Source organism: Mastigoproctus giganteus, chromosome 7 (genome assembly GCF_048544385.1).
Source record: "Mastigoproctus giganteus isolate SK-2022 chromosome 7, ASM4854438v1, whole genome shotgun sequence".
NCBI lineage: Eukaryota > Metazoa > Arthropoda > Arachnida > Uropygi > Thelyphonidae > Mastigoproctus > Mastigoproctus giganteus.
The window spans coordinates 106,799,029-106,825,893 of NC_143581.1; the positions used below are offsets into that span (position 1 = coordinate 106,799,029).

At 38.5% G+C, this 26,865-nt stretch overlaps 1 protein-coding gene across 2 annotated transcripts in view; it reads right to left on the reverse strand.

The window, feature by feature from the left end:
* The window catches only part of LOC150083135 (uncharacterized), a 122,744-nt gene that overhangs the window by 6,369 nt on the left and 89,510 nt on the right, over nucleotides 1–26,865 (reverse strand). For both annotated transcript variants that reach the window (XM_090377068.1, XM_090377067.1), the window contains one exon: nucleotides 20,878–21,127. In XM_090377068.1, the coding sequence (XP_090233194.1) occupies nucleotides 20,878–21,127 (250 nt within the window). The remainder of the gene's footprint in view (nucleotides 1–20,877; nucleotides 21,128–26,865) is intronic.

Sequence of the window (26,865 nt, forward strand, 5' to 3'; positions counted from 1 at the left end):
TTGATTTCTCAGTGCTTATGTCACACCAAACTGACTCGATACTGCACTGTCCAGCGATGTCGACTGGCTGCACGTTCTTGGATTTTATGTGTTTCTTAACTAGTAGCATAACCCCTCCTCCCTTCCTATTCTGTCTATCCTTCCTGTAAACATTGTGTTCCCCAAATTCCATTGCATTGCTTATGTCTTTGATGACACCACGTCTCTGATATCGCAACAATATCTGCCTTTGATGTCTTGAGTAGCACTTCAAGCTCATCAAATTTATTAACTATACTCCTAGCATTGGTGTACATGCAAGTATACATGCACCTGTTTCTACTCTTATTTATCCTAACACAACCCACGTTTCCTTGTACCACAATGACTCCCAGCAGTCATTGAAATCCCCTGCATCTTGTTTTCCAGGCTGCTGCTCATCCCAATAGAAGCAGTGCAAGAATCACTTTCACCTCTACCGGCGGCTACTGTTAATCTATTAGTTTGTGTATCCCTCCAAGCTAGCAGTATTCCGACCCACCTAACACTGCCTTGATAGCATCAGCAAACATTCTTGCACCCTTTCTATTTAAGTGTATCCCATCCCTGTAGAAGCAGTCTCTCCTGTTAACAAGAACAGACTAGGCTGAGAAAAATTCTATCCCATGAGCCTTGCACAATCTCTCCACAGCCGAAGTGATTGACAAAGCTCTCATCATATACTCCCTCCTATCATGTATGAGCAGAATTGCAGACACTTTAAAATTCAACCCTAATTCACGGCTTTTTTTCAACAGTGATTTGTACTTGTTAATTAATTCTGCCGGTCTCCTGCTCTTAATATCGTTAGTGCCAACGTGTACAACAATATGACCTTTTGTGCCCTTAAAAGATGACATCTGCTCTACAACGTCATTAACCTTTACCTCTGGCACATACCCTGGTCCTGTTCCACCTATCCTTTTTACACAATATGTTCCCCGTTTCCCTGACAATAGAGTCACCGACAAATACTAGTTCCTGTGGGAACAGCGCATTTTGCCTTGGGGTTGCCACTGTGTTGCATGATGTTCAAGTGCAAGCTCTGGCATGGATGTGGGTAGCTGAGAGCTTGATGGGCCCCTCAATTTAGATCCTCTGAGGGCATCCGCCCTGTCCTTCAAGCTCTCATATAGGCCCATAACAACGCTGAGTTGTCACCTGATTTCCTCACACTGTGCGCACACACAAAGACATTTCCCTTGGCAATATCATGTCCTCTACCTGATTGCTCCACAAAAATCAAGGAAGCAGTGCATTTTAAAAGGCTGTGATTCAGAGGGCAACTCCCCCCCCCTTCTTCCCTGAGCCACACCACTTCCATTAGCTTGAGCCTTTTGCTTTGGTGCTCTGGACTGAGTCATGATTTCGATTCAAATTCAATTTCAGTACAAAATTATAACCATAAACGTATATCCCAATGCAGTTATAACACTATATGTTTTTTTTTTTTAGTATAGAGTATTATCTCCGAGTTTCATTATATAACTTCCGTATCAAGTTATGTATTAATTAATAATGTTACATTTGTAAATTCTAAGTCGTTATATGTATTTAGTTAAAAAAGCACAATTAATTGATAATGATAACAAGATTAATAAATTTTACTGATTAATCGATTATACTATACTAAGCTAACGCTACCTAGTACGGGATACAACGTTGTATTGTATAACAATGTTGGCAAGTTATGAACGGTAAATCTGCGGACCCTTAAGTATTAATTAAGTTCCAAACTCTCGCTATCTAAGTTTAGAATAAACCAAGGCTCTTGGCTAGTTCTATAAGCTACTTATAGAAAATAATTTAATATAACAATTAAGTCAATAAAGCTGCTAAATATTGCTAAACACTTCACGTTTGCCGGCACTGCAAAAACTTGTAAAACATGTGGATTGGACACTCTTACGGATACTAAGTAATAACCTTAAAAAATCTCTATCGAAGTTAAAAATTAAACTAAGTATCGTACTAGGAATGAAAAGCTACTTCTAGAAAATAAATTAGTATGCCAATTTAAGTCAATAAAACAGCAAAAATATAAAAAAAACTTCTCTATTTGCCGGAGCCGTAAAAACTTTGCCTGGTTAATGACAGAAAATACTGTATGCTACTGCAACAAAACTTAGATATTAGGCAGATGGGTTGAGAAGCTTGCAAACATTATCAACAGAAAATTCTAAATGGGAAGTTATCAAAGGACCTAGTAGGCTTTTCATACCAACAAAGAAATACTATACAAGGCTTAGAAATACTGTTCAAGGCTTAGACATAAATGGATGTCAGATGAACTGTTGAGACACATGGCAAAAAATGTATGTGTTGTTATTTGGTTTTTAGGCGCATTAGCAACTAAGGCCATATTGCTTAACCTTAGTTGGAGACCAGCAGAATTACTTAACCAGTACAGTTCACTGTTGAAAAAAATCTGTGAATTAGAGTTGAATTTGAAAGTGTCTGCAATTCTGCCAAAACACGACAGGAGGGAGTATATGATGAGAGCCTTGTCGATCAATTCGGCCCTGGAAGGATTGTGCAAGGCTCAAGGGGTAGAATTTTTTCAGCCAATCCGTACTTATTAACAGAAAGGACTGCTTCTACAGGGATGGGATACACTTAAATAGAAAGGGTGCAAGAATATTTGCTGATGCTATCGAGGCAGTGTTAGGTGGGTCGGAAAACTGTTAGCTTGGGGGGAAACAAGGACTAATAGATTAACAGTAGCCACTGGCAGAGGTGAAAGTGATTCTTGCACTGCTTCTACTGGAATGAGCAGAAGCCTGGAAAACAAGATGCAGTATATTTCAGAGACTGCTGGGAGTCATTGCGGTACAAGTAAACACATGGGTTGTGTTACGGTAGCTAAGAAAAAGAACAGGTGCATGTATACTTGCATGTACACCAATGCTAGGAGTTTGGTAAATAAATTTGATGAATATGAGGTATTGCTCAAAGCATCAAAGGCGGATATTGTTGGGATATCAGAGACGTGGTGTCACACAGATATAAGGAATGCAGAACTGGAATTTGGGGAGTACAACGTCTACAGAAAGGATAGACAGGATAGGAAGGGAGGAGGGGTTATGCTATTAGTTAAGAAACACATAAAATCCAAGGAGTGAAGCCAGTCGACATCGCTGGACAGTGCAGTATCGAGTCAATTTGGTGTGACATAGGCATTTGGAGATCAAAATTGAGAGTAGGAAGGTGCTATAGGCCTAATGACTCTGATGAGTATAATAAGAAACTGTATAGGGAAATAGAGTGGATCAGTAAATTAGAGAATCTTATAATGGGGGATTTTAATTTCCCAGATATTGACTGGAATTTGTGGGTTGGTCACTCACACACTAGCAAGATTTTTGTGGATTTATTGGATGATTGTTTTCTACATCAGCATGTTCAGAAGGCAACTAGAGGGAGTAATACTCTTGATTTGATTATCAGTAGTGATTCTTCATGCATTAAGAATCTGCAGATAGAGGAATCACTAAGTGGCAGTGATCACAGTGTGCTGAAGTGGGATTTACTCAAAGAGGTAACTACCATCAGGGGTAAAGAGAAGGGTTATTGCTTTTGTAAAGGCGACTGCGATGGTCTGAGACAGTATTTAAATTCTATACAGTGGGACCAACTGATGATGTTACCAACAGCAAATTCAAAATGGGAAGCATTCAAAGAACTTATCTTGGAAGCTACTAGGCTTCACATACCAACTGAGAAATATTGTTCAAGGTTTAGGCCTAAATAGATGTCAGATGAACTGATGTGACATATGGCAGAGAAGAAAAATGCATGGGATACATATAAATTAACACGTGACACAGAAGCCTATGATAGATATAAGTTGATCTGTAACCAAGTTACAAAGGAGGTTAGGCAGGCGAAGGCAGATTACGAGAAATCTTTGGCAAGGGATGCAAAGAAAAACAGCAAAGAGTTCTTTACTTATGTAAACTTTAGAAGGAAGGGGATGAATCAGATTGGTCCACTTGATATCGAAGGTTCAACTGTTGATGATCCTGCTCAGGTAGCTAACAAATTAAATGAATATTTTGCATCGACATTCACACATGAGGAGTTATTCGGTGAGGGGAACGCCAGAGGTATATTCAACTCTGGCAGTACGCTAGATAATCTTGTAATAACTGAGAGTAAAGTGGAAGAGAAATTGTTGAAGATAAACACAAGAAAGGCACCTGGGGTGGATGGGATCTATCCAGTTATATTAAAGGAGGCAGCAAAGGAAGTAAGCAAACCCTTAGCCATAATTATGAGAGCTTAATTGGACTCGCGGGAGGTACCCATAGACTGGAGATGTGCAAATGTGACCCCAATTCACAAAGGAGGATCAAAGGCTGACACAAGTAATTATAGACCTGTGAGTTTAACTTCTGTTCCAGGAAAATTAATGAAAGCACTGGTTAAAAAAGCACTGCAGGATCATCTAGACAAGACTTCAGTTATAGCTCGGATACAGCATGGTTTTGTTAAGGGGAAGTCTTGCCTGACCAATTTGTTTGGATACTAGGATGCAGTCACAAAAGAATTGGATGCAGGGAATAACTTTGATATTATATACTTGGATTTTAGAAAGGCTTTTGATACTGTTGCACATGGAAGACTGCTGCACAAATTGGAGCAGAGTGGCATTGGAGGCAAACTGCTGCTATGGATAAAGGGGTGGTTGAGGGGGAGAAGACAGAGAGTGGTAATCAATGGGCACTGCTCATCGTGGATTAATTTTATTAGTGGAGTCCCTCAGGGTTCAATGTTGGGTCCATTATTATTTTCTGTATTTATAAATAATATTAATGATGGTATATCAAGCTTAATATGCAAGTTTGCAGACGATACAAAGGTTGGCAGGGTTGTTAAGGTCACTACTGACGCTATGCTGCTACAACAGGATCTGGAAAGGTTGAGCAGATGGGCGGCAAATGAATATTTGAATTAGATGAGCTATTCACAACTCATGAGATCCAATTCAGACTTTGAATTTCACTTGTCATATTCTGAATTAGTATTATTATTAGCTATATGGTGCAAGGAAGCCTGAGGCTTATGCTGCACCAGACAAAAAAAATTCCTGAGTTACCCTGAGAGAGAGTCAAAACTAGAAGGGAATCGCCAAGAAAGAGAAGAATGATGATATCCAGCTCAGGACCCTGGGTGTGCCAAGCCCATACTCACCAGATGTGAGCCCCTGGTATTAGCCATATATCACCAAAAACATTTGCAGCACTGGCTAAAAAATATATATATAATAATAAAATAACTTAATAAAAAGAAAATACACAACCTACCTATGCATTTCTCTCCTCTTGTACATAACTATACCTGACTTCTGAATTTCCCTAAGCTGTCAGCCTCAACTAGCTTTGTTTCACTTGTCATATTCTGAATTAGTATTAGCCATATAACACCACAGACTTTTGCTGCACTGGCTATATATAATAATAATACAATACAATACAATACAAATTTATTTATCATTTGAATTTGTTTACAATACAAGAACTCGTTAAGAAAAGTAAATATCTTGACAACAAGTTGCAATTCATCTGTTTAATCAGTTTTTGCATACAAAATTGTTAGCTAACAGAAAAGACAATGAAGTCATTACACATAATACATTCCACTCTGTAAACAGAGGTAGTGATTGATCCACATTGAAAATCTATTCTACTGTATCACTGAGTATCAAAAATTTTCTTACTAGGAATTTTAATTTGGAGATTGAATAACCTCTCCTGAGCCTGAAATCAACGCTTGCCAACAAGTTATTTAATATGTTCATTGTATGAATATCTCCAAATCTATTTAGTACCCTAGGGTGAGGCAAAACAACTGCTTTTGGATTCCTTAAGTTGTGTGAAAAACACAACTTAAGGAATCCAAAAGCAGTTGTTTTGCAAAAGCAGGTGAATCCAAAAGCAGTTATGAAGATTCAACTCTTCATAAATAGTGTTAAGATTTTTCAAGAATAAATTTAACTTCAGCTTTTGAATTGGATATAGTATTTTGTATTTTAACAAAAATTGCCTTCTTTTATTCAGATCATTCCAAGAGTTTGTCCCCATTAACAGTTTCAGAATCCTGTTTAGTAAATTGTTTATAACCCTTATTTCAGTTATATTTGTTCTTGCCCATACATTTACTAAATAATTGAGTTGGGAGTCCACTAATGCATAAATATAAGGTGACTTTTGTTCTTTGATTTAATTTATTTTTAATATAATAAAAGAAGTACACATAAAATCTCATTTTTTTGTACAAATTTGTTATTTGCATTGCCCAACTTAGATTATAGTCTATCCATAACACAAGGTAACAGTGATTTGAAACATCTTCAACTGTTAGACAATTGCAATTCTGGAAGTTCTGTTCATGTAGGCATTCATGTTTATGTAATTTAATAGAGGGATGAATGTCCAGGGTTTGATGAGGGGATCTAATTACCAAGAATTTGGTTTTTTCAAAACTGAGTGCTAATTTATTGTCATGCAACCAATTTTGTAAATGTATTACATCCTGCTGTAAATCTAATGTCATTTTTGTAAGGTTCTTTCCAATTGTATATAAGATTAAATCATCTGCATAAATTTTTAAAAAGGAGTTCTTAATTACTTCAAATATGTCATTTATATAGATGTTGAACATGATTGGCCCTGCATGGGTGTCCTGTGGTACTCCTCTCTTTATATTGTATGATTTTCCCTTTGTATTCTCTACTTCAACTGTGATTTTTCTTTTGGTTAAATAAGATGTTAAGAGTTGATTGACTGTTCCCCTTATACCATATTTCAGTAATTTCTGTTTCAGGACTGAGATATCAATTAAGTCATATGCTTCGGTCAAATCTATAAATAAGATCATTATGAAGTTATTGTTGTTCAAATGTAAGTTAAAAGAGTCTACTAAACTCTCTAATAATGTCTGTGTGCTCTTACCCTTCTGATATGAGAATAGAGAGTTATTTAACAGTCCATATTGATGTAGATATTTACTTATATGGGTAAATATATAATTTTCTATTATCTTATTTATAACTGACTATTATTATTGGTCTGTAACAGTATTGTTTTATAATTGTGATAATGTTCTATCTTCGATGGACAATTTCTATACTGCCTGAAGTATTTATCTCTTTGTACCATTAATTCTTCTATTTCTCTTGTCATCCAAGGTTTCTTATGTTTAATCCTGATACTCCTAGAATTTGTGTTGCAAGCTGAGAGATTTATTTTTCTCTCCGTATTAATCCTCGAAAAGAAATTTCATTAGTTGTGTAAGATGCTTGCTCTTGTCTTAACATGTTTTCTGTGTTGTGTTTCAGCTTGCCTGTTGATAAATATTTGTTCTTCGCAACATTTGTTAATTTTTTATGTTCACATGGGTGTTGTTTTGAGTACATATCTATTATTAGTATGTATGTTCTATGATCTGAAAGTTGATTTAGTAGTATGTAGGAATTTGCATACTTCAACTTTATATTTGTTATAAGATGACCTAAGCAGGAGCTTACTGTTCTATCTCCCTCCATCATTTGTTGCCTTGTTGTTCCAAATAAGGTATGTTCAAATCCATAATTATTTAAGATTGCAGAGTATTTGAGTATTACATTTTCTGTTTCATTGTTTAGTAAATTGATATTGAAGTCTCCCACTAGTATGGTCTTATCAGCTTTTATGTCTTCCCATTGCAGAATTATGTTATCTAATTCTATTAGAAAAGTGTTTATAGAATCTGACGGTGGCCTATAAAAAGCACAAGTCATGAATGTATTCTGTGGATCTTCTCCTAATAATTTGAGACAGCAGTTTCTGCAAGACTGAGTCTCGTGGTAAACCTGTATTGCCTTATAGCATGTTCTATAGTATATTATTATTCCACCACCCCTTCTCAACTCTCTCAACTTATAGACTTTGTCATATCCTAGTATGTTATAGTTGGCAATTTCATCACTTTTTATGTTAACCTCTGTTAAAACTATACAAGAAATATATTTTTTCATTGCATTTATATATTGCAAAAAGTTAAACCAATTTTTTCTTAATGACCTGATGTTTAGAGCTACCAGAAAAAACTGTTTTTTATCAATTAAAAGAGCTTGGATATTTGGATTTTTTAAAAAATGTACAGGCGAATTGAGTTTGTGATTCCTCAAAAAGCATACCTGATGTCTTAATATTACCTTAGGCCTAGATTTCAAGAAATTACAATTATTCACAATGAAGGAGTCTATTTTATATACTGCAGGTCCTTTGAATTCAAGATTCTTATGGCTCTTGAAGAGTCATTCTTCTTCACGTAAATCCTTCCATGTTTTAACCATAAAAATTTGAAACTCAGTTTTTACTAATTGTTTTGTTTCCCAAAATAATTGCCTGAGGTGTGTTGTTAAGTGGTCATTTATGTAGATTGGAGCACTGCTGTTGTTCTGAAATACATCATTTGCTGTGAGTTGAATTTCCTTTGCCTTTCTCATCCATTTTTCCTTTACCACATGATTTGAAAATTTCACAATTAGTGTAGGCTTGTCATTTATTTTTTTGTTGTTAGGTATGTAGTATTGTTCCACTTTGTTATTGTGCTGTAGCTTTAATGCAAGCCCCAGCTGCTGAATAACATGCTCTAGGTCTTGGCCCGCTAATCCTACTATTTCTACATTATTTTCTAATAACTATTGTTCTATTGAGTCAATCCGTGAGTTAAGTAGAATAGAATTCTCCTCATTTTTCTTGAAAGAAGCTTCCAGATCCACAAGTCTTTTATTGATAGCAGCGTTGGAGTCCTGCAGCTTGCTTATGCTATTTTGTATTTTATTGAAGGAATCTGAGACAAAAGATGATTTTTTGATATCATCTACTTCTGCCTTGAGGTCTTCAATTTTCTTTCTTATTGGTACAATTTCTGTTAGTAAATCCAGTAAATGTATTTTAGTGTATAGTTTCCTTAGTACATCTTCTAAATTTAGTGTGTTCACCTGCATTTGTATAACCTCTAAGTCTTCGTTTACGCCTGTTGTTGAATTCAGCAATTCATGAAAATCTTCCACCGAATAGGAAATTTCACTTCTTTCCTGCACAATATACACCTCCACTGCTGTTTCTTCTGCTTCGCCATCCCTTTATAGGTTGCTTCTTTCAATGAGCATCGAAAATGATATCCATTGTTGCAGCCATGACATACCACGTCTACCACGTGTAGCGGTAAATTGCACTTTTTGTATATATTTTTATTCATAATTGTAAATCTTTGGAGTAGTCAACACAAGACGCTTTAGCTAATGCACTTGCACTAAATAAACAGCAAAATAAAGGATTAGACAACTTACAAATGGCAAATATTTCCGATTTTCTTTAAGAGCGTTGATACAGTAGACATGCTTACTCTTAGCCCTCTAGCATTCCATGCAGTAATAATAATAATAATAAAATAACTTAACAAAAGAAAATAACAAACTATGTGTTTCCCTCCTCTTGTACATAACTACAGCTGACTTCTGAATTTTCCTAAGCTCAGCCTCAACTAGCTATGGAGGTAACTCAGTCCAGTAATTAACAATTCGCTGGCCAAAAGAAAACTACTTACAATCTTCTTTTTCCATAATTTGAAATTACACTGGCTACTGGTTCTGAAACAATTTAAAACAGTGAAAATTCTGCCTTCATTCCTTTTTAATGTGTCCTCTCAGAGCCTTAATAGACCTCAATGAAGTTGCCTCTAAAGTGCCTGGTTGCCAAATAGTGTATCCCACATATTCAAAAAGTCTTTCCTGATATAGGTGCCAGTTTTGCAGATATTACCAAGCAACTGCCAGTCTTTGGGCTCTTTCCAAAAGCTTCATGTCTTTTTTTGGGTGTGGTCTCCTTACTTGGATACAGTAGTCCAAGTGCAGTTATAATTGCTTATACAGTGGGATTATGATTTCCCTATCTCTACAAGCATACATTTGATAAATCAGCAATAGAACACCATAAGGTTTCCTTCCTCCTGTCTATACTGCTCAGCCGACCGGGCTAGCCGAGTGGGTAAAGTACCTGCCCGGGCAACCCAAAGGTCGCGGGTTCGATTCCCGCCTCGGGCTTGGATCAAAGTACTGCCAAAACCTTGGGAGGTGCAATATGGCCACAGAAGCCGATGCGCCAACAACTACCAAATCAAAAAAAAAAAAAAAAAAAAAAAAATCTATACTGCTCAGAAAACTTTGTATTTGACTGTACCTTAATTCCCAAGTCCCCTTCTTCCTCTACTGTTTTCAATTCAACCCACCTAAGTTGTATAAGTTATTTTGGGGTTGCTATTTCCCAAAGTATAATACCTTGCACTGCATTAAAACATAACCACCATTTTTTCTGACCATCCTTGAAGACTATCCACGTCATTCTGAAGGAGTATCGATCATTAACCACTCAATCAATCTTCACATCATCTCCAAATTTTGACACCATGCCCTCTATCCCTTTGTTGATATCATTTTTGAAAATCAGAAACAAGCAGTGGTACCAGAGCTAATCCTTGGTGATAGTGGTGGGGTCAACTTCTAACATTAGACCAATCTGCAAAGTAACCATTAATCACAGCCCTCTGCTTCCTGCCTTGAAATCCATCTTAGAATATGATCCACGGTTCCAGTATGTTCCAACTTATACAGTAACTTTTGCAAGGGACTTTAGTCAAATGTTTTGCTAAAATCCAAACAAACAATGTTGAAATTATTTCCGAGAAACTGTGTCAAAATAGCTAACCAAGTTAGTTAAACACAATTTTCTCTTAATACAACAGTGCTGTGCAGTAGGGGACATTTATACAGAAATGGAATTCTGAAGGAATTTAATTTCTATCTCACTGCCTCCTTCAAGATTACTGGATATATGCCATCAACTCCAGGAGCCTTGCCTTTGGGCCTGAAAGCTTTTCTGATCATCTGGAATTTCAATATCGCTAATTTCATACTGCATAGCCTCTCCTCACTGTGAGGTTCTTTTATCTCTAAATACTGATTCAGAGTGCCTGTTCAATTCATCAGCTGGGTTAACTAAGACTTTTCTACACACATTTCACAAGGGTCTAACCTGATTTGTTTTCTCTTTCTTCTTTGTATTTACTTAAATAAAAACTGCTCGTGCTTGTTCTTTGCCTTCTTAGGCAGTGCTTTCTCATACTCGGCCTTTGCAACCTCACTCTTTCTTTGGTACTAATACAGATGAACTTTAGCTGTTATAGGCTGCAGTATTTTTCATCACTATATAACTGTCTTATATAATCATTTTCTGCTCTATTAGACTGGCCAGCTCCATATCTATCCATTTCAGCATTCTTCCTGCATATATTTTCTTAACGATATATATGTATTCATGGCCTTTGCGACAATCATTTTAAGGAATAATTATCCATACTAAAATGACATAATGCTATATTGTTAGTCACGGAATGGATGATACTTTGAAATGCACTGCATATAATCTGATATTGAATTAACAAGGATATACTGTATTTAGCTAATTTTATACTTTACTTTTAAGCTTCTCCCATCAATTCACTTCCCAATGATACAGGGAGACACAGTGATCACTAGTTTTAAATTAAAAAAAAAAAGTCTTCTGGAAAAAATAAGTGAGGGCTTAGTTATCTGAACATAATTTCCAAGACATAGATGTTGGTTGACTTGGGTTTTAATTTTACATCAGCTATATTTCATCACAGATGTAAAATATTCCACTGTGTACATTTTGAACTGCCGAAGAATAAGACAGAGCTTTTGGCATCAAGGCTACAACAGTGGAATCTTCTAGCCCATTCTGTGTAAGTGACAAGTTTTAGTACTCAAAATAAAGACTATGATAAATTTTATCGAACAGAAGGTGAACTGACTGTTTGTAAGGATATTTTTGATGGTCTAATGGCAGCAATCAATATCAGGCACATTCCCAAAGAATAGCAACTATTTCTAGACGCTTCTAAGGTTAATCTTAAGGCTGTGTTATTACACAATGGAAATATGCTGCCTTCAATACCTCTTGCGTATGCCATCCACAAAAAAAGAAACATATACAAACATGGAGAACATCCTCTTAGGCATACATTATCAGAAGTATGAGTACCAGATTTGTGGTGATTTAAAGGTAATCACCATTTTATTAGGACTACAAAATGGTTACAATAAGTATTGTTGTTTTCTCTGCGAATGGGATAGTCATACTAAGGATATGCAATAGAAGAAGAGGAGATGGCCTCAACAAAAACATCATTAACACCTGGAATGAAGAATGTAGCATTTGAACCTCTGGTAGATCCAAATAAAGTTTTGCTTCCACCACTCCGCATCAAACTGGGGCTAGTGAAAAATTTCGTGAAGGCTTTGGAAGTGAACGGTCCTGCATTCACATACCTGCAAGAGAAATTCCCAAGGCTTAGTTACAGAGAAGAGTAAGGCAGGCATTATCACTGGTCCACAAATAAGGCAACTTTTCAAAGATGAACAGTTCGAACTTGTCCTTAGTGATAGCGAGAAATCAGCGTGGAAAGCCTTTCGGAATGTTTCGACTAGTTTTATAGGAAATGTTAAGCCATCAACTACAGGCAGCTTGTGGAAGATCTCATTACTTCTTACAAAAACCTGGGGTGCAACATGTCATTGAAGATGCATTTCTTGCACTCACACCTGGATTTCTTCCCGCCAAACTGTGGTGTCGTCAGCGATGAACACGGCGAATGCTTCCATCAAGACATCACAGCGATGGAACAAAGACGAAAGCAAATGGAGTGCTGTCCTGTTAGCTGATTATTGTTGGATGGTGAGAAGGAATGTTCCCAAAGCTGAATACAAGTGAAAGGTGAAAAGGTCCCATGTCTGATACAGGTATCTTAGTGCCATATAATAAAAAACTACTTTTTTCGAAAACAAGAGTCAATCTGCCATTTTAAGCACTATTTCTATGTTTAGCACCCAAAATCTATAAAGTAAACTTACTTTCATGCCCATAACAAATTATGACCCAAAATTTGTTGTTCAGTGTATTCAGTACCATCTCAAAAATAAAATAAATAAAATAATTATTTTTATTTGCATATTCATTTGAAATGCAGAAAGATCAGTGATGAAATAACCTACAGAAACTAAAAATATATTAATAAAATTTTATGGCAGAAATCTTCAAACTACACTATCATTTAGTGCAAATTGCAGCATTACTTCATAGTTCAATTTTAAGACAAATTGTAGTTTGTACGTTTGGAATCATTATTATAACATTTCATTAGCATCTCTGACATTGTGTAAATAATTCACAACTGTGGTGGTCAGCACTTATACCTTTGGATACATATACACCCACTAATGAGATGCACATAACTTCAAAATGGTGCTGTCTGGGTCAGCTGAGAATAAATAACAGCAGGTTTTTCTAATAGGGAAATGTTACTTATTCACACCTGGATTTCTAAGGGGGAAGGCAACTTGTGATCTCAGAATGAGATGTAATAATAATGATGTTTTCTAAGTTGAATTTTAAAACAAACTGAAGTTTATTTTAAATTCCACTTAGAAAACATCACTACTACATAGTTGAAGTTTGCTTTAAAATTCAACTATGTAATAATCATGCAAAGGCAATGAACAATATCATACTCCATATGGGTAACAGTAACCCAAGAGAAACGGTACCAGCTGTGTGGTACTACACCGAGGGAGTCGGAGAATGAAAAAGACCTGGGGGTAATTATGCAGGCAGATATTGTTAGGATATCAGAGACATGGTGTCACAAGGATATAAGCAGTGCAGAATTGGAATTTGGGGAGTAGTGTGTACAGAAAGGACAAACAGGGTACGAAGAGAGGAGGGGTTATATGCTGTTAAGGAACACATAAAATCTAAGAAAGTGCATCCAGTTGACATGAGTCGACAGTGTAATGCTGAGTCTGTTTCGTGTGACGTAAACACTGGGAAAGGGAAAATGTGAGTAGGAGTATGTTATAGGCCTAATAGCTCTGATGAGTACAATGAACAGTTGTGCAGAGAAATAGAATGGGTCAGTAAATCAGAATGTCTTATAATGGGAGATTTTAACTTTCAAGATATTGACTGGAACTTGTGGGTTGGTCACTCACACGCTAGCAAGACTTTTGTGGATTTATTGGAGGATTGTTTTCTACAGCAATATGTTAGAGGGGTAACCCAGAGGGAGTAATACCCTCGATCTGATTATCAACAGTGATTATTCATGCATTAAGAATTTGCAGGTAAAGGAACCACTAGGTGACAGTGATCACAGTGTACTGGTGTGGGATTTACTTAAAGATGTAACAACTATCAAGGGTAAAGGGAAGAGTTTTGGTTTACGTAAAGGTGACTTTTTTTATTGATTTTTTTTATTTTATGTAAACCCCAAACACGAGAGGTATTAGAACCTATAGTACTCAAAATGTGCTTGGGTTGGAGATTGAGAAGACGAAAGAACATATTTGTTGACATTGGACTTGAACTTCTGTAGATTGTAATTTTCAGGAAATACGTATGAAGGAAGGTTGTTCCAGAAAACAGCAGTTGAATGAATAAATGAGGAAAATGAAAAGTTGGTTCTGTGGGTTTGAAGTTAGACAGTAAATGGATGTTGGCTGGTGGTGGCATGTGTTCGGACTGTTTTGAAAGAGAGAGCGGGAATTATAGAAGCCAATTCAGAGGAACAGTGCCCATGGAAGTATCTGTAGAAGAGGCATGCAGCAGAAACAGTACGTCTATGAGAAAGCGAGTGGAGAGACTCTGTTAGAGATGAATCATTAATTAACCTAACTGTCCTCTTCTGAATGGAATCAAGAAACCTGAGGGAGGTTTTGGGGGCACCACCCCAAATGTGGGAACAATATTCCATGGCAGGGCGGATTTGCGATTTATACAGAGTGAGCAGCTGTTTGGAAGAAAAATAACGCCGAGAGCGAAAGAGAAAACCAAGTTTTTTAGATGCAGAGGAAGCAATATTTGTAATGTGCTTGTGCCAAGAGAGATTAGAAGTCAGGGTAATCTCCAAAAGAGATATATCATTTTGCCTAGAAATCGGAGTGTCAATAAAGATAAGCATAGGAGCAGAAGAATCCTTTTTGCGAGATATAAGACAAGACAGTTTTAGAAGGGTTGAAATCAACTAAGTTGTCTTTGCCCCACTGGAGAATTACCTGAAGATCAGCATTTAAGGAATTGGTAGCAGATTTTCGAGAAGTTGAAGCTGATTGAGCAGGACAAGGTTTCTCAAAATGGAAAGTGGAATGCGATGCTATCATCGCAAAAACTATGGATAGGATTTCCAGTCAATGGAAGAAGGTCATTAATATACAAGAGGAAAAGAGTGGGGGAAAGAACTGAACTTTGGGGGACACCGGCATTAGTGGAGAAGTTAGAAGGCAGAGAGCCATCTACCATCACCCTCAGTGAGTGAATAGAGAGAAAACTGGATAACCAATTACTAAAAACAGTTGGAAAACCATAAGATGGGAGCTTGTTTAGAAGACCTTTATGCCAAACACGATCAAAAAGCCTTTGAGATGTCAAGAGCAATTACTTGTGTTTCACAGAACTTTTCCATTGAATTTGTCCATAAATGGGTAACATAAGCCAGAATATCATCAGTGGATCAACACTGATGGAATCCATACTGGCGATCGTTGATCAGACAGAAGGTTTCTAGGTAGTTTAAGAGTTGGCGGTTAATTGATTTCTCCATTACTTTAGAAAGAGTAGAAGTAATTGCAATGGGACGATAATTTGATGGGAGGGATTTGTCACCCTTTTTAGGAACTGGCTGGATATGAGCAAATTTCCAAGCAGAAGGAAAAACACTTTTGGAATAAGAAAGTGAAAAAAAGGCGGCAAAGAATAGGAGTAAGTTCAGGAGCACAGGTATTGAGAGTAAGTGGAGAAATACCATCAGGACCTGAAGCTTTCTTAGCATCAAGATTCATCAAAATCCTTTTGACGGAAGACCACAGGAGGCATTGAATGGAGCGTGTTGGGAATGGTGGGATGTGTTTTACCAAGATCATTAATACATGAGCTGGAAGAAAAATGGGATGCAAGCAGGTCAGCTTTATCCTTGGCTGAAGTGACAACAGCCCATCTCTGCTTCCACCTCTGTCCAAACCAGATGGTTTGGACAGAGGTGGAAGCAGAGATGGGCAAAAGTTGTGGCCAATAGCTTTGGCAAGAGACCAGAATGCTCGGCTACCATTAGGGGAAGAAGCAAGTTTTATACTCTTAGCCTGTTCAAACTCTAGTTTGGACTGATTAATAACTGCTTTACAATTGTTGCGAGCTTTCGTGTAGACAGAAAATGACACTGAAGAATTAGAAACAAGCCAATTACGATATGCAACATTCTTCTCTTGAACAGCCTTAGCACATTTATGGGAAAACTAAGGTTTAGATAAAGGACGAGATTTTAAAGTGGAGTGTGGGATAAAGGATTCCATTCCTGCAAGAATAATTTCACCGACACAATCTGAGCAAACGTTGACATCAGAAGTTTTGAAACAGTAATCTGACTAAGGAAAAGAAGAAAAGAAGTCTGGCAGGTCATCCCATTTTGCATTCTTGTAATGCCAAACAACACGAGGTTGGGAATAGCCATGAGATAAAGGTTCCATTGGAGAAGAGACCAGGTTGTGATCTGATGTGCCTAAGGGAGCTCTCACTTCAACCGTGTACTTAGAAGGGTTGTTTGTGAGAAAAAGATCAAGTGTATTGGCTGTATGATTAGGATTGTCCGGTATTCTTGTAGGTAAATGAACAATCTGTGCTAGGTCATTAGTAATTGCAAAAGCCTCAGCATCTTGATCTGCTGGGTCGGTGTGACTAGAAAATGGAAGCCAGCTGGAGTTGTGAACATTAAAATCACCAAGGAAAATTACCTCACTGTTAGGAAAGTTGGACTGGAGAAAGTCAAGTTGCAAAGAGAGGAAGTCAAAGAGCTCCAAGTGATTAGTGGAGTTGGGAGAACGGTAGAGACAACAGATGAATTTGACACAATGAGGTAGAGAGATTTTAAGCCAGATAAGATCAAAGAGAGGAAATTCCAAATTGCCAAGTCTCTGACAGGGAATACCAGAACGGACATATGCACAAGTACCACATTTGAGGCGAAAGGAATCATACAGCGAATAATTTGGGCATCTGAGATGAGCAGTAGTTGAATCAACCGATAACTGAGATTGTCAGAAAAAGTACATGGGGTTTGGCAGACTGCAAGTGGAAATGGACATAGTTGAGATTAGAATTGAGACCACGTATATTTGTGAAATGAATTAGGAAGTGCTTGGGAGGTTTAGATCTTTTTGCAGATAAGCTTGCTCTATTAGTTTTATAATTCATGGTGTATTCAATGGTAAGAAAAAGTAGGTGGGACATGCTGTATGAAGAAATGAAATTTTTGGATATGGCATACACGTGGTAAGAATATACCCAGATCCTTGACATAACGTGGCCTCGACAATGCTCCCCGCATACACACTACTCGGACTCCCTCCAGTCACTATCTGGCAGAATAGAGGTAGCAAGATTATACACTAGCTGATCCGGAAGCCTTCTAGAGAGTTACCAATAGGTTCGGTCCGGTGTACTAACTAGCGGCTGGCCTGCGAACACCGTTTTAGAGCTGTACCCTCGAAATGTAAGGAATACTGGATCTCGCCACGACGTTCATCATAACCTCAAAAGTCATCAATCATACTGCATTAAGTGATCTCAGACAGTTTTTAAATTCTACACAGTGGGATCAACTGATGATGTTACCAATGGTGAATTCTAAATGAGAAGCCTTCAGGGACTTAATCTTGGAGGCTACTAGGCTTTTCCGACTACCTAAGAAATACTGTTAGAGGTTTAGGCCTAAATGGATGTCCGATGAATTAATGAGGCTCGTGGCAGAAAAGAAAAATGCATGGCATGCATATAAATTATCAGGCGACACAGAAGTCTATGGCAGATATCAGCTAGTCTGTAATCAAGTCACAAAGGAAGTTAGGCAGGTGAAGGTAGATTATGAGAAATCTTTGGAAAAATCCTGCTCAAGTAGCTGCTAAACTGAATAAGTACTTCGCATCTACATTCACACATGAAGAGTTATTCAAGAAGGGGAATGCCAAAAGTTTATAAAACCTAACAGGGAGATAAGTGATTTTGTAAGAACTGAGAGCAAATTGGAAGAGAAATTGTTGAAGTTAAACATAAAAAGGCACCTAGAGCAGATGGAATCTATCCAGTTATAATAAAGGACGCAGCAAGGTAAGTAAACAAACCCTTAGCCATAATTATGAGAGCATCCTTAGAGTCGGGGGAGGTCCCCATGGACTGGAGATGTGCAAATGTATCCGCAAATCACAAAGGTGGTTCAAAGGGTGACAAATAATTATAGACTTGTTAGTTTAACTTCAGTTCCAGGGAAAATTTTGGAGTCACTGGTTAAAGAGGTGATACAGGATCACCTAGACAAGACAGCAGTAATAGTTCAGACACAGCATGGGTTTATTAAGGGGAAGTCTTGTCTGATCAATTTGATTGGATATTATGATGTGGTCACAAAGGAACTGGATGCAAAAAATAATTTTGATATCTATACTTGGATTTCAGGAAAGCTTTTGATACTGTTGCACATGGAAGACTGCCGTTCAAATTGGAGAGGTATGGCATTAAGGGCAAGTTACTGCAATGGATAAAGGGATAGTTGAATGGGAGATGGCAGATAGTGGTAATAAATGGACACTGCTCTACGTGGACTAATGCTATTAGTGGAGTCCCCAGGGTTTGGTGCTGGGCCCATTGTTGTTTTGTGTATTTATCAATGATATTGATGAAGGTATATCAGGCTTAATGTCCAAGTTTGCAGATGATACAAAGGTTGGCAGGGTTGTTAATGACAGTAAAGACAGTATGCTACTGCAACAGGATTGTTTGTTTGTTATTTGGGAGCATTAGCAACTAAGGCCATATTGCTCCGGGATATGTGGTGGTCATTCCCTGACCTTTCTGCATCCTCCGTATTTGGTGGTGACGGGCTCGAACCTCAGTCTAATCAAGAAGCATGTGCTACGCACTGCTGCTCCTTCCCATGTGGTTACGGAGGTGTCCCTCTCTGCAACAAGGTCTAGAAAAGTTAGGCAGATGGGCTGAAAAGCGGCAACTGAAGTTTAACATTGACAAATGCAAAGTACTCCATATGGGTAGCAGTAACAAAAGAGAAACATACCAACTGTGTGGTACTACACTCAGGGATGTGGAGAATGAAAAAGACCTGGGGGTAATTTTGCAGTCAGATATGAAGTTCTCTGAGAAATGCAGATGGGCTGCCAAAGCAGGTCATGGAGTTTTATCAATGATATATAAAATAAATAAATTTTCTGTTTATACTCCAGGACGACCAAACAGTCAGAGGAGTTTCCAAGATAGATTGAATACAAAAAACAGCACCGTATGTATAGAAATTTTGCTAGCAGAGATAAGGATGTTGTTGTTTGGTTTTTAGGAGCATTAGCAACTAAGGCCACATTGCTCCGGGATATGCGGTGGTCATTCCCTGACCTTTCCGCATCCTCCATATTTGGTGGTGACGGGCTCGAACCCCGGTCTAATCAAGAAGCGTGTGCTATGCACTGCTGCTCCTTCCCACCTGGCTACGGAGGCGCCACGCAGAGATAAGGAAGTGATTATCCCCTTGTATAAGGCAATGGTCAGGCCACACCTTGAGTACTGTATACAGGTCTGGGGACCTCATTTTAGGATGGGTGTAGAGTTGCTAGAACGAGTACAGAGAAGGGCAAAAAGACTGTGGGAGGAACAAAGAGGTGCGCTTACAATGAAAGGCTTAAGTTCTGCAAGCTGCAGCATCTGGAGGCTAGGCACCTGCGAGGTGATCTCATCGAGGTGTATAAGGCCTTGAATGGTTTGAGCAGACTCAATGCTAACGGGATACTTCCGCTTGCTCAGATTAAGAACCTGAGGAGGCATAGATTCAAATCGAGGAAAGACAGTTGTAGAATTATAGATGTGCAGAAGCTTGCCTTTAGCCAGCAGGTATTTGATTGCTAGAACAGACTTCCATCTTTGTTGTGGTAGTTGATAGCTTAAATAAATTGAAGGCTGAACTAGACAAACATTTGGAGTGACCGAATGGGTGAAATGGGAAGGTTTTTTTTTTTTTTGGCAGATGCTGTATAAGCTTGCTTTCTTGCATCATATGCTAATGAGATGCTCATAATTTCAAAATGGTGCTGTCCGGGTCAACTGAGAATAAATAACAGCAGATTTTTCTAATAGGGAAATGTTACTTATTTGTAGCATAAGGGGGAAGGCAACTTGTGATCTCAGAATGAGATGTTATGATAATGATGTTTTCTAAGTTAAATTTTAAGGCAAACTGAAGCTTGTCTAAAATTCAACTTAGAAAACATCATTACTACATAGCTGAAATTTGTTTTAAAATTCAACTATGTAATAATCATGCAAAGGCAATGAACAATATCATATATTAAAATATGTAAATTTCCTTTTATATTTTAACAATATCAACATTTTCAGGGGTTGATGCAGTAAAATGTAATAGTAATAAAGCTAGTCAAAGAATGATAGAAATCATGCTTAATCTTTAAAAACTAAGTTTCTTATCAGTGAATTTAGGGCAATGATTTTATTAGTTGCTTTGGAGGCCATGCTCTATATACAGAGAGTTTTATAAACTTAATCTGCCACATCAGTTACAAAGGTAATTTATAAAAACAAAATTACCCTTAATTTCAGTGCAAGCTATCTTTATTTCCAATTACACAAGAGAGAGAGAGAGAAAAAAAAAAAAAACAATGACTACACTTACCTGATCAGGTATCAGTGAAAACAAGCTGTTACTGCGATTATCAATATTTCCCATAAGTGGTATATGGGTGTCCAATATGGTCATAAGAGTGGAGTAGATGTCAAAAGGCGTAGTCAATTTGTTAATGTTCCCACGAAGATTATGCATTAGCTCGGGATAGCGGGATTCAACCCAAAGTGGTAACACAAGGGAGAAAAATGGTAGTCGCTCTTCTTGCTTTCCTTGCTGAGTTTCTCTAATACTTGCAAACCTATGTTATAAAAAAAATAGAAGTATTAATAATTCTTATAACGATGATATATATATATATTTTTTTGGAATAACACCAAGACAACACTGGCTGTGGAACATTATTATGTGGTGTCTCTCAATTCTATATTCAAATTCTGGTTTGTCTGTGGAATAAGAAACACCAGGGATATAATATAATCTCCAGAACACAACTACTCCCATGGTTAGCTTTGCATATTAAACATGCCACAACAGTCACTACTGTAAATTTAAATATGACAGTCCCCAGGAATTGAGAGATGAGCTCATCTCTGCCTGAAACCCTGAGGGCAATACCATCTATCAGAAACATAAACCCTCGATTTGAACTCCCGTAACACTCCTGGCTTCCTACCAGCTTTAAATAAAAACTGGGATTTTCATCTGACTATAACCTGAAATATCTATGTTCTCCATGAAATGTCTTAAAAAATATATATACTATTCTTGAATCAACTTGAGGCAGAAGTTACAATAGCCTTTCTGGATAATCCCCATTGAAGCAATCCATTTCTTTGTAAAGAATTATAATTCTGCAACCAACATATTTTAGTTAAGATAGAGATACACTGATGAAAAAATTCTTTATTCATTTTAAAGATGCAAGTATATATCACCTCCTTTACTTCTGAACTAATCCAGCACCTGACTAGCTACCATTAAGAAAATGTACACTGAATGGACAGAAATCACGGGATACCTACCTAGTAATGGGTAGGCCCACCTTTCGCCCAGATAAGGGCAGTCTTTTTTTTTGGGGGGGGGGCAATGATCATTTCTCCATCATTTGAAGTCTCTGGCTGAGTGGAGCCAGAGATCTTCAAATGAAACCACTGATCAGGGCCTGATCAGTGGTTTCATTTGAAATATACCCACATAAAACAATAAGAAAATTTTCTTATTTCCTTTCCTAAAATGTCAATTTTATGTAAACTTTTGATAATAAACAAAGAAATGAATTACTTATTTTTTTTTATATTTACTGATGTTAATGAATACCTAATTGCATTATTACTGGTATGTTAAACGACCTAATGGTAGTGTCATTATTTCCTGAATCTACAAGTATAATTATTGAAAATACATTAATTTATAGCTATAGGTGGGCCGCGAAAAAAAAAATCTGCAAACACCGGTCCGCACTTAAAAAAAGTTTAGGAAACCCTGGTATAGTGTGCTACAAAACTTCTCTTCTGAAGAAACTGTGTCTAGGAATGGCAAAGAGAGTTTATGAATAATCTGGAGGAGAGTTTAGTTGTTCTTAAGGTTTGTTGCAAATTACCAGTGCAATGCATTTTTACATTGTTTTCATGCTACCACCACCTACCATCTGCCAAACTTGACTAGATCCTGTTGCTGTAGCATACTGTCATTAATAATCCTGCAAACCTTTGTATCATCTGCAAACTTGGACATTAAGCCTGATATATATACCTTCACCAATATCATTGATAAATATACAAAACAACAATGGGCCCAAAAGTGAACCCTGTGGGACTCCACTAGTAATTAGTCCACTAAGAGCATGCTGACCGTTGAGACAGCTCATGTGATTGTCAGAATTATTGACCACTGGACGCTGTCCAAGTTTCTTCTATTTGCCACTGTGGTTACCTTTTTGTACCAAACTGGTGAAGCATATGTAATGACTGGGATGAATGTAGATTTGTAGTAGAAGGACAGGGTCCACCTGTTTAGCCTCTAGTTCCTCCTGGTCACTCTTTGTGACCAATGCGGAATATTTCCGTATCTTTTATTTAATGTACTTTAGATGGGGCTGGAAAGACAGATTTTTGTCTGTGATGATTCCAAGATATTTGATTTCTGTAGCAAGTTTTATTGTGGTGCCTTGGATTTTCACTTGCAGTGGTCTGGCAAGGTAGAGTCTGCCCTTCAGGAGTACTGAGCAAGTCTTATTTGGCAAAATCCACAGGCAATAGATTATAGCCCAGTTTTGCAAAATTCCTATTGTATGTGATGATTAAGTGTTAGCCAGTAAAATAATTTAATTACAAATAGATACTGAATATCATTCACCTACCTCGTGCCTTCGCACGCCTCACTGCACACATAACTGTGTCCGTTAGAATAATTAAGTTTAAATTTTTCTGTTGAAAGAGAGAGAGGCACGATTTGTCTCGAAAGCTGCAGTATCTATTTGTAATCAAAGATATTCAGTATCTATTTGTAATTAAATTATTTTACTGGCTAACACTTAATCATCATTTACCATGGATCCCAGTACAACAGGCCCATTTGTCCTCCTATTGTATGGTTGGCTTTTTCTTCGATCTGCGCTCGTGAGTCAGCAGCAACAGTTAGTATCAAATCATCGGCGAAGGCCTGGGTGCCGACCACGCCAATATAAAGGGCCAGGAATTCATTTAAATCATATTCCAGAACAGCGGTCCTAGGATGGAGCCCTGTGGTCACCCCTCTGTGGATTTGTCTGGTTAGCTTCCTATACAGTGCATGTACTTCTATCATTCTCTGAGCTAGGTAATTCCTGATTGTGTTATACAGGCTCAGAGGCACCCCAGCCTGCCTAAGTCTCGTGAGAACGCTCACTACCAGATAGCTTCAAACGGCCCCGCAAAGTCAACACAGATAACAAGAAAATATTTGGTAGTACCAGCTTCTACTTTATCCAGTAGTGTCTTGAGAGCTTCGATTGTGGATAGGCCATGTTTGAATCCAAATTGCACTGTGTTTGTTAGGTTTGCCCCTTTGTAATAGTGGAGGAGCCTTTTGTGCAGCATTCTCTTGGATAGTTTGCTTACAACTGGGACTAAGGCAATAGGATGGCAAGACTACTCTGGTTTTCCTGGCCATTTTTATGGATTTTTCAATATAAGTTTGATGTTGGCAATTTTCCAGTCATTAGGAAAATTTCCTACTTGGAGGCAGGTGTTATATAACGTGAGTAACAGATCCAGGGTATATTCCACCATTTTTTTCACAATTTCCGGTTCAATTAGGTCCGGGCCAGGGCATTTTTTGCTTCTGATTTGCATGGCGGCTGCCTGCAACTCATCCACAGTTGTTCCAGGAGGGTAGGAGTTACCTGTTCCAGGAAGATGGTGTTTAGGATATTGGTCACAGAGTCATCCCACGTAGTGGTCAGGGAACCCAGTGGGGTCATTGTTGCTTCTGCAACTTCTCCTCTGGGGTGTCTGTTAGTGGCTACTCTATAAACCACTCCAAAGGGGTCAGCGTTATCTGCTGTGGAAACAAGATTTTCCACAAGTTTTGTGCTTGATGTCCTTTATTAGTTTGGTGTATCGATTCCTTGCATCTTTATACTTGTCCCCCCCTCATGGCCGCGACCTCAGCGGCTGGCCAAGATCGCCGGGCCCGTTGGAAGTCCTTTCGTTGTCTCATTACTTATCTTCTTAGATTTTGAATGTTGGGGGTCCACAGGGGCATGACGCCTGGCTTTGGGGGTTTTCCTTTTCATAGCCCGTTCACTAACTCTTGTGATGATTTCAGTAACTTTTCTTTGCAGGTCATTTGCCTCTCTGGGTCGGCTCACAGTCTGGGAGTGTTCCCCAACCTCAGCAGTGAGTTTTTCCTTGAAAGTTTCCCAATTTGCCTTATTAACTGTGAAGCATAGTGATGTTTTTATCATTGGGGTTCTACTGAGTTGGTTCTGTATCTGGTATGTAATTACTCCGTGGTTGGATGTGGTCCAGGAGTCTTGGACAGTCCATTGTTTAATGCATTGGGTGACGTTCACAGTTGTGAGTGATACATCTATTGTGATCTCCCACAGAGTGTTACAGAAAGTTGGCAGTTGGTGTGGCAGGTTGAGGATCTTAAGCATAGTGTTTGCCAAGTGGTCTTCCAGAATCTGGCCATTTCTCATGGCTCTCCTATCCGGGGTCATGCTGTGCCAGGCCGGGGAGCAGCAGTTTACATCTGCCCCTATGATGATTCTCTGATTAGGCAATCATCATCTTGTGTCCAAGAGGGTGTGGAGTATCTAGTTGCAAGCATTATATCCTTCCCTGGCCTGCAATACAGGGACACCACAAAGAAGGTGCCCAATGGGGAGATAATATGGGCACAAGCAGCCCAGGCCGTGCATAGTTGGGTTTTGGATTATGATGGCCACGTCTTCATCAGTTTGCATGATCTTGTAATTGGCTTGATAACCTTGTACTTTTTTAACGCGTGTGTATGGTTCCTGAAGGATCAGTATGTCTGTATTTTCCTCGTCGGCTTTCTTTCGAAGTTGCTCAACCACTGCTCGAGCTCGTTGTGCATTGAATTGCATGATTTTTAGCAGGGCTGAATTGTAGTGTTTAGGCCTAGTCCCCACAATTGATTCTTTGTTGGAAAAGACTCTGTTTTGAGGGTAGGTAGGGCACTTGGGGATCTCTGATTGAGTGGTTATGCTCCAGCTTGATGTCCTTTGCAGTTTACGCAGGTCGGAGGTTTAGCCCTGTTCTGACAGTTGTTATATTCATGCCCTTTTTCTGAGCAGTGGCCACAGGTAGCAGTGACCTGGGTGCATGTATGGGAGGCAAATCTGAAGAGATGAAGTGTGTCCCTCAGACTGGAAGGTGGCAAATCTGAAGATTTTTCTCAAGAATTGCAACAAAACACAAGACAATCTGAAATCCCAAAGGCCAATTGCACTGTTCTCAGTCCTTGGGAAAATCTTAGAGAAGCTCATTGCATCAAGATTTGATACTGCTTACCAGAACAGGAGCCTATGATAGACAGTTTGGGTACAGGAAGTAGAACAGTACAGATTATGCAGTCAAGGCCATAATTGATGCTTGAACAATAGGTATGCTCTCAGTCTCTTTGTGGATTTCAAAGGGGGCCTTGGCACCTCCGTAGCCAGGTGGGCAGGAGCGGCAGTGCATAGCACACGCTTCTTGATTAGACCAGGGTTTGAGCCTGTGCCCACCAAATATGAAGAATGCGGAAAGGTCAGGGAATGACTACCGCATATCCCCGGAGCAATATGGCCTTAGTTGCTAATGCTCCTAAAAACCAAATAACAAACAAACAAACAAAGGGGGCCTTTGGCACCTTTGGTGGCAAAGCATTCTCCAGGGGCACAAAGCAAGAAGCGTGTGCTACGCACTGCCGCTCCTGCCCAAATGTCACCTTGGAGGATCTCATCAGCTGGTGTGACATCAACAAGCTCCAAATACTGGATAAATGCTAAGTTTGCTTAAGAGTGTAGACAGGCTGCCAGGGCAGGTCATGGAGTCTTGTCAATGATATATAGGAATTTTGCTAGCAGGGACAGGGAGGTGATTATCCCGTTATACAAGGCAATGGTCAGGCCACACCTAGAGTACTGTGTATAGGTCTGGAGGTCTCATTTTAGAAGGATGTAGAGTTGCTAGAACAAGTACAAAGAAGGGCAACAAGATTGGTGAGGGGAACAAAGGGGTGCTCTTACCAAGAAAGGCTTAAATTCTGCAAATTGCAGTACCTGGAGTGTAGGCACCTGCGAGGTGATCTGATTGAGGTGTATAAGGTCTTGAATGGGTTGAGCAAGCTGAAAGCTGATGGGATTCTTCCTCTTGCTCAGATTCAGAACCTGAGGGGGCATAGATTCAAATAGAGGAAAGACAGTTGTAGAATAGATGTGCGGAAATTTGCCTTTAGCCAGTGGATAGTTGTTGATTGGTGGAACAGACTTCCCTCCTTTGTTGTGGAAGTTGATAGCCTAAAATTTAAGGCTGAGCTGGACAG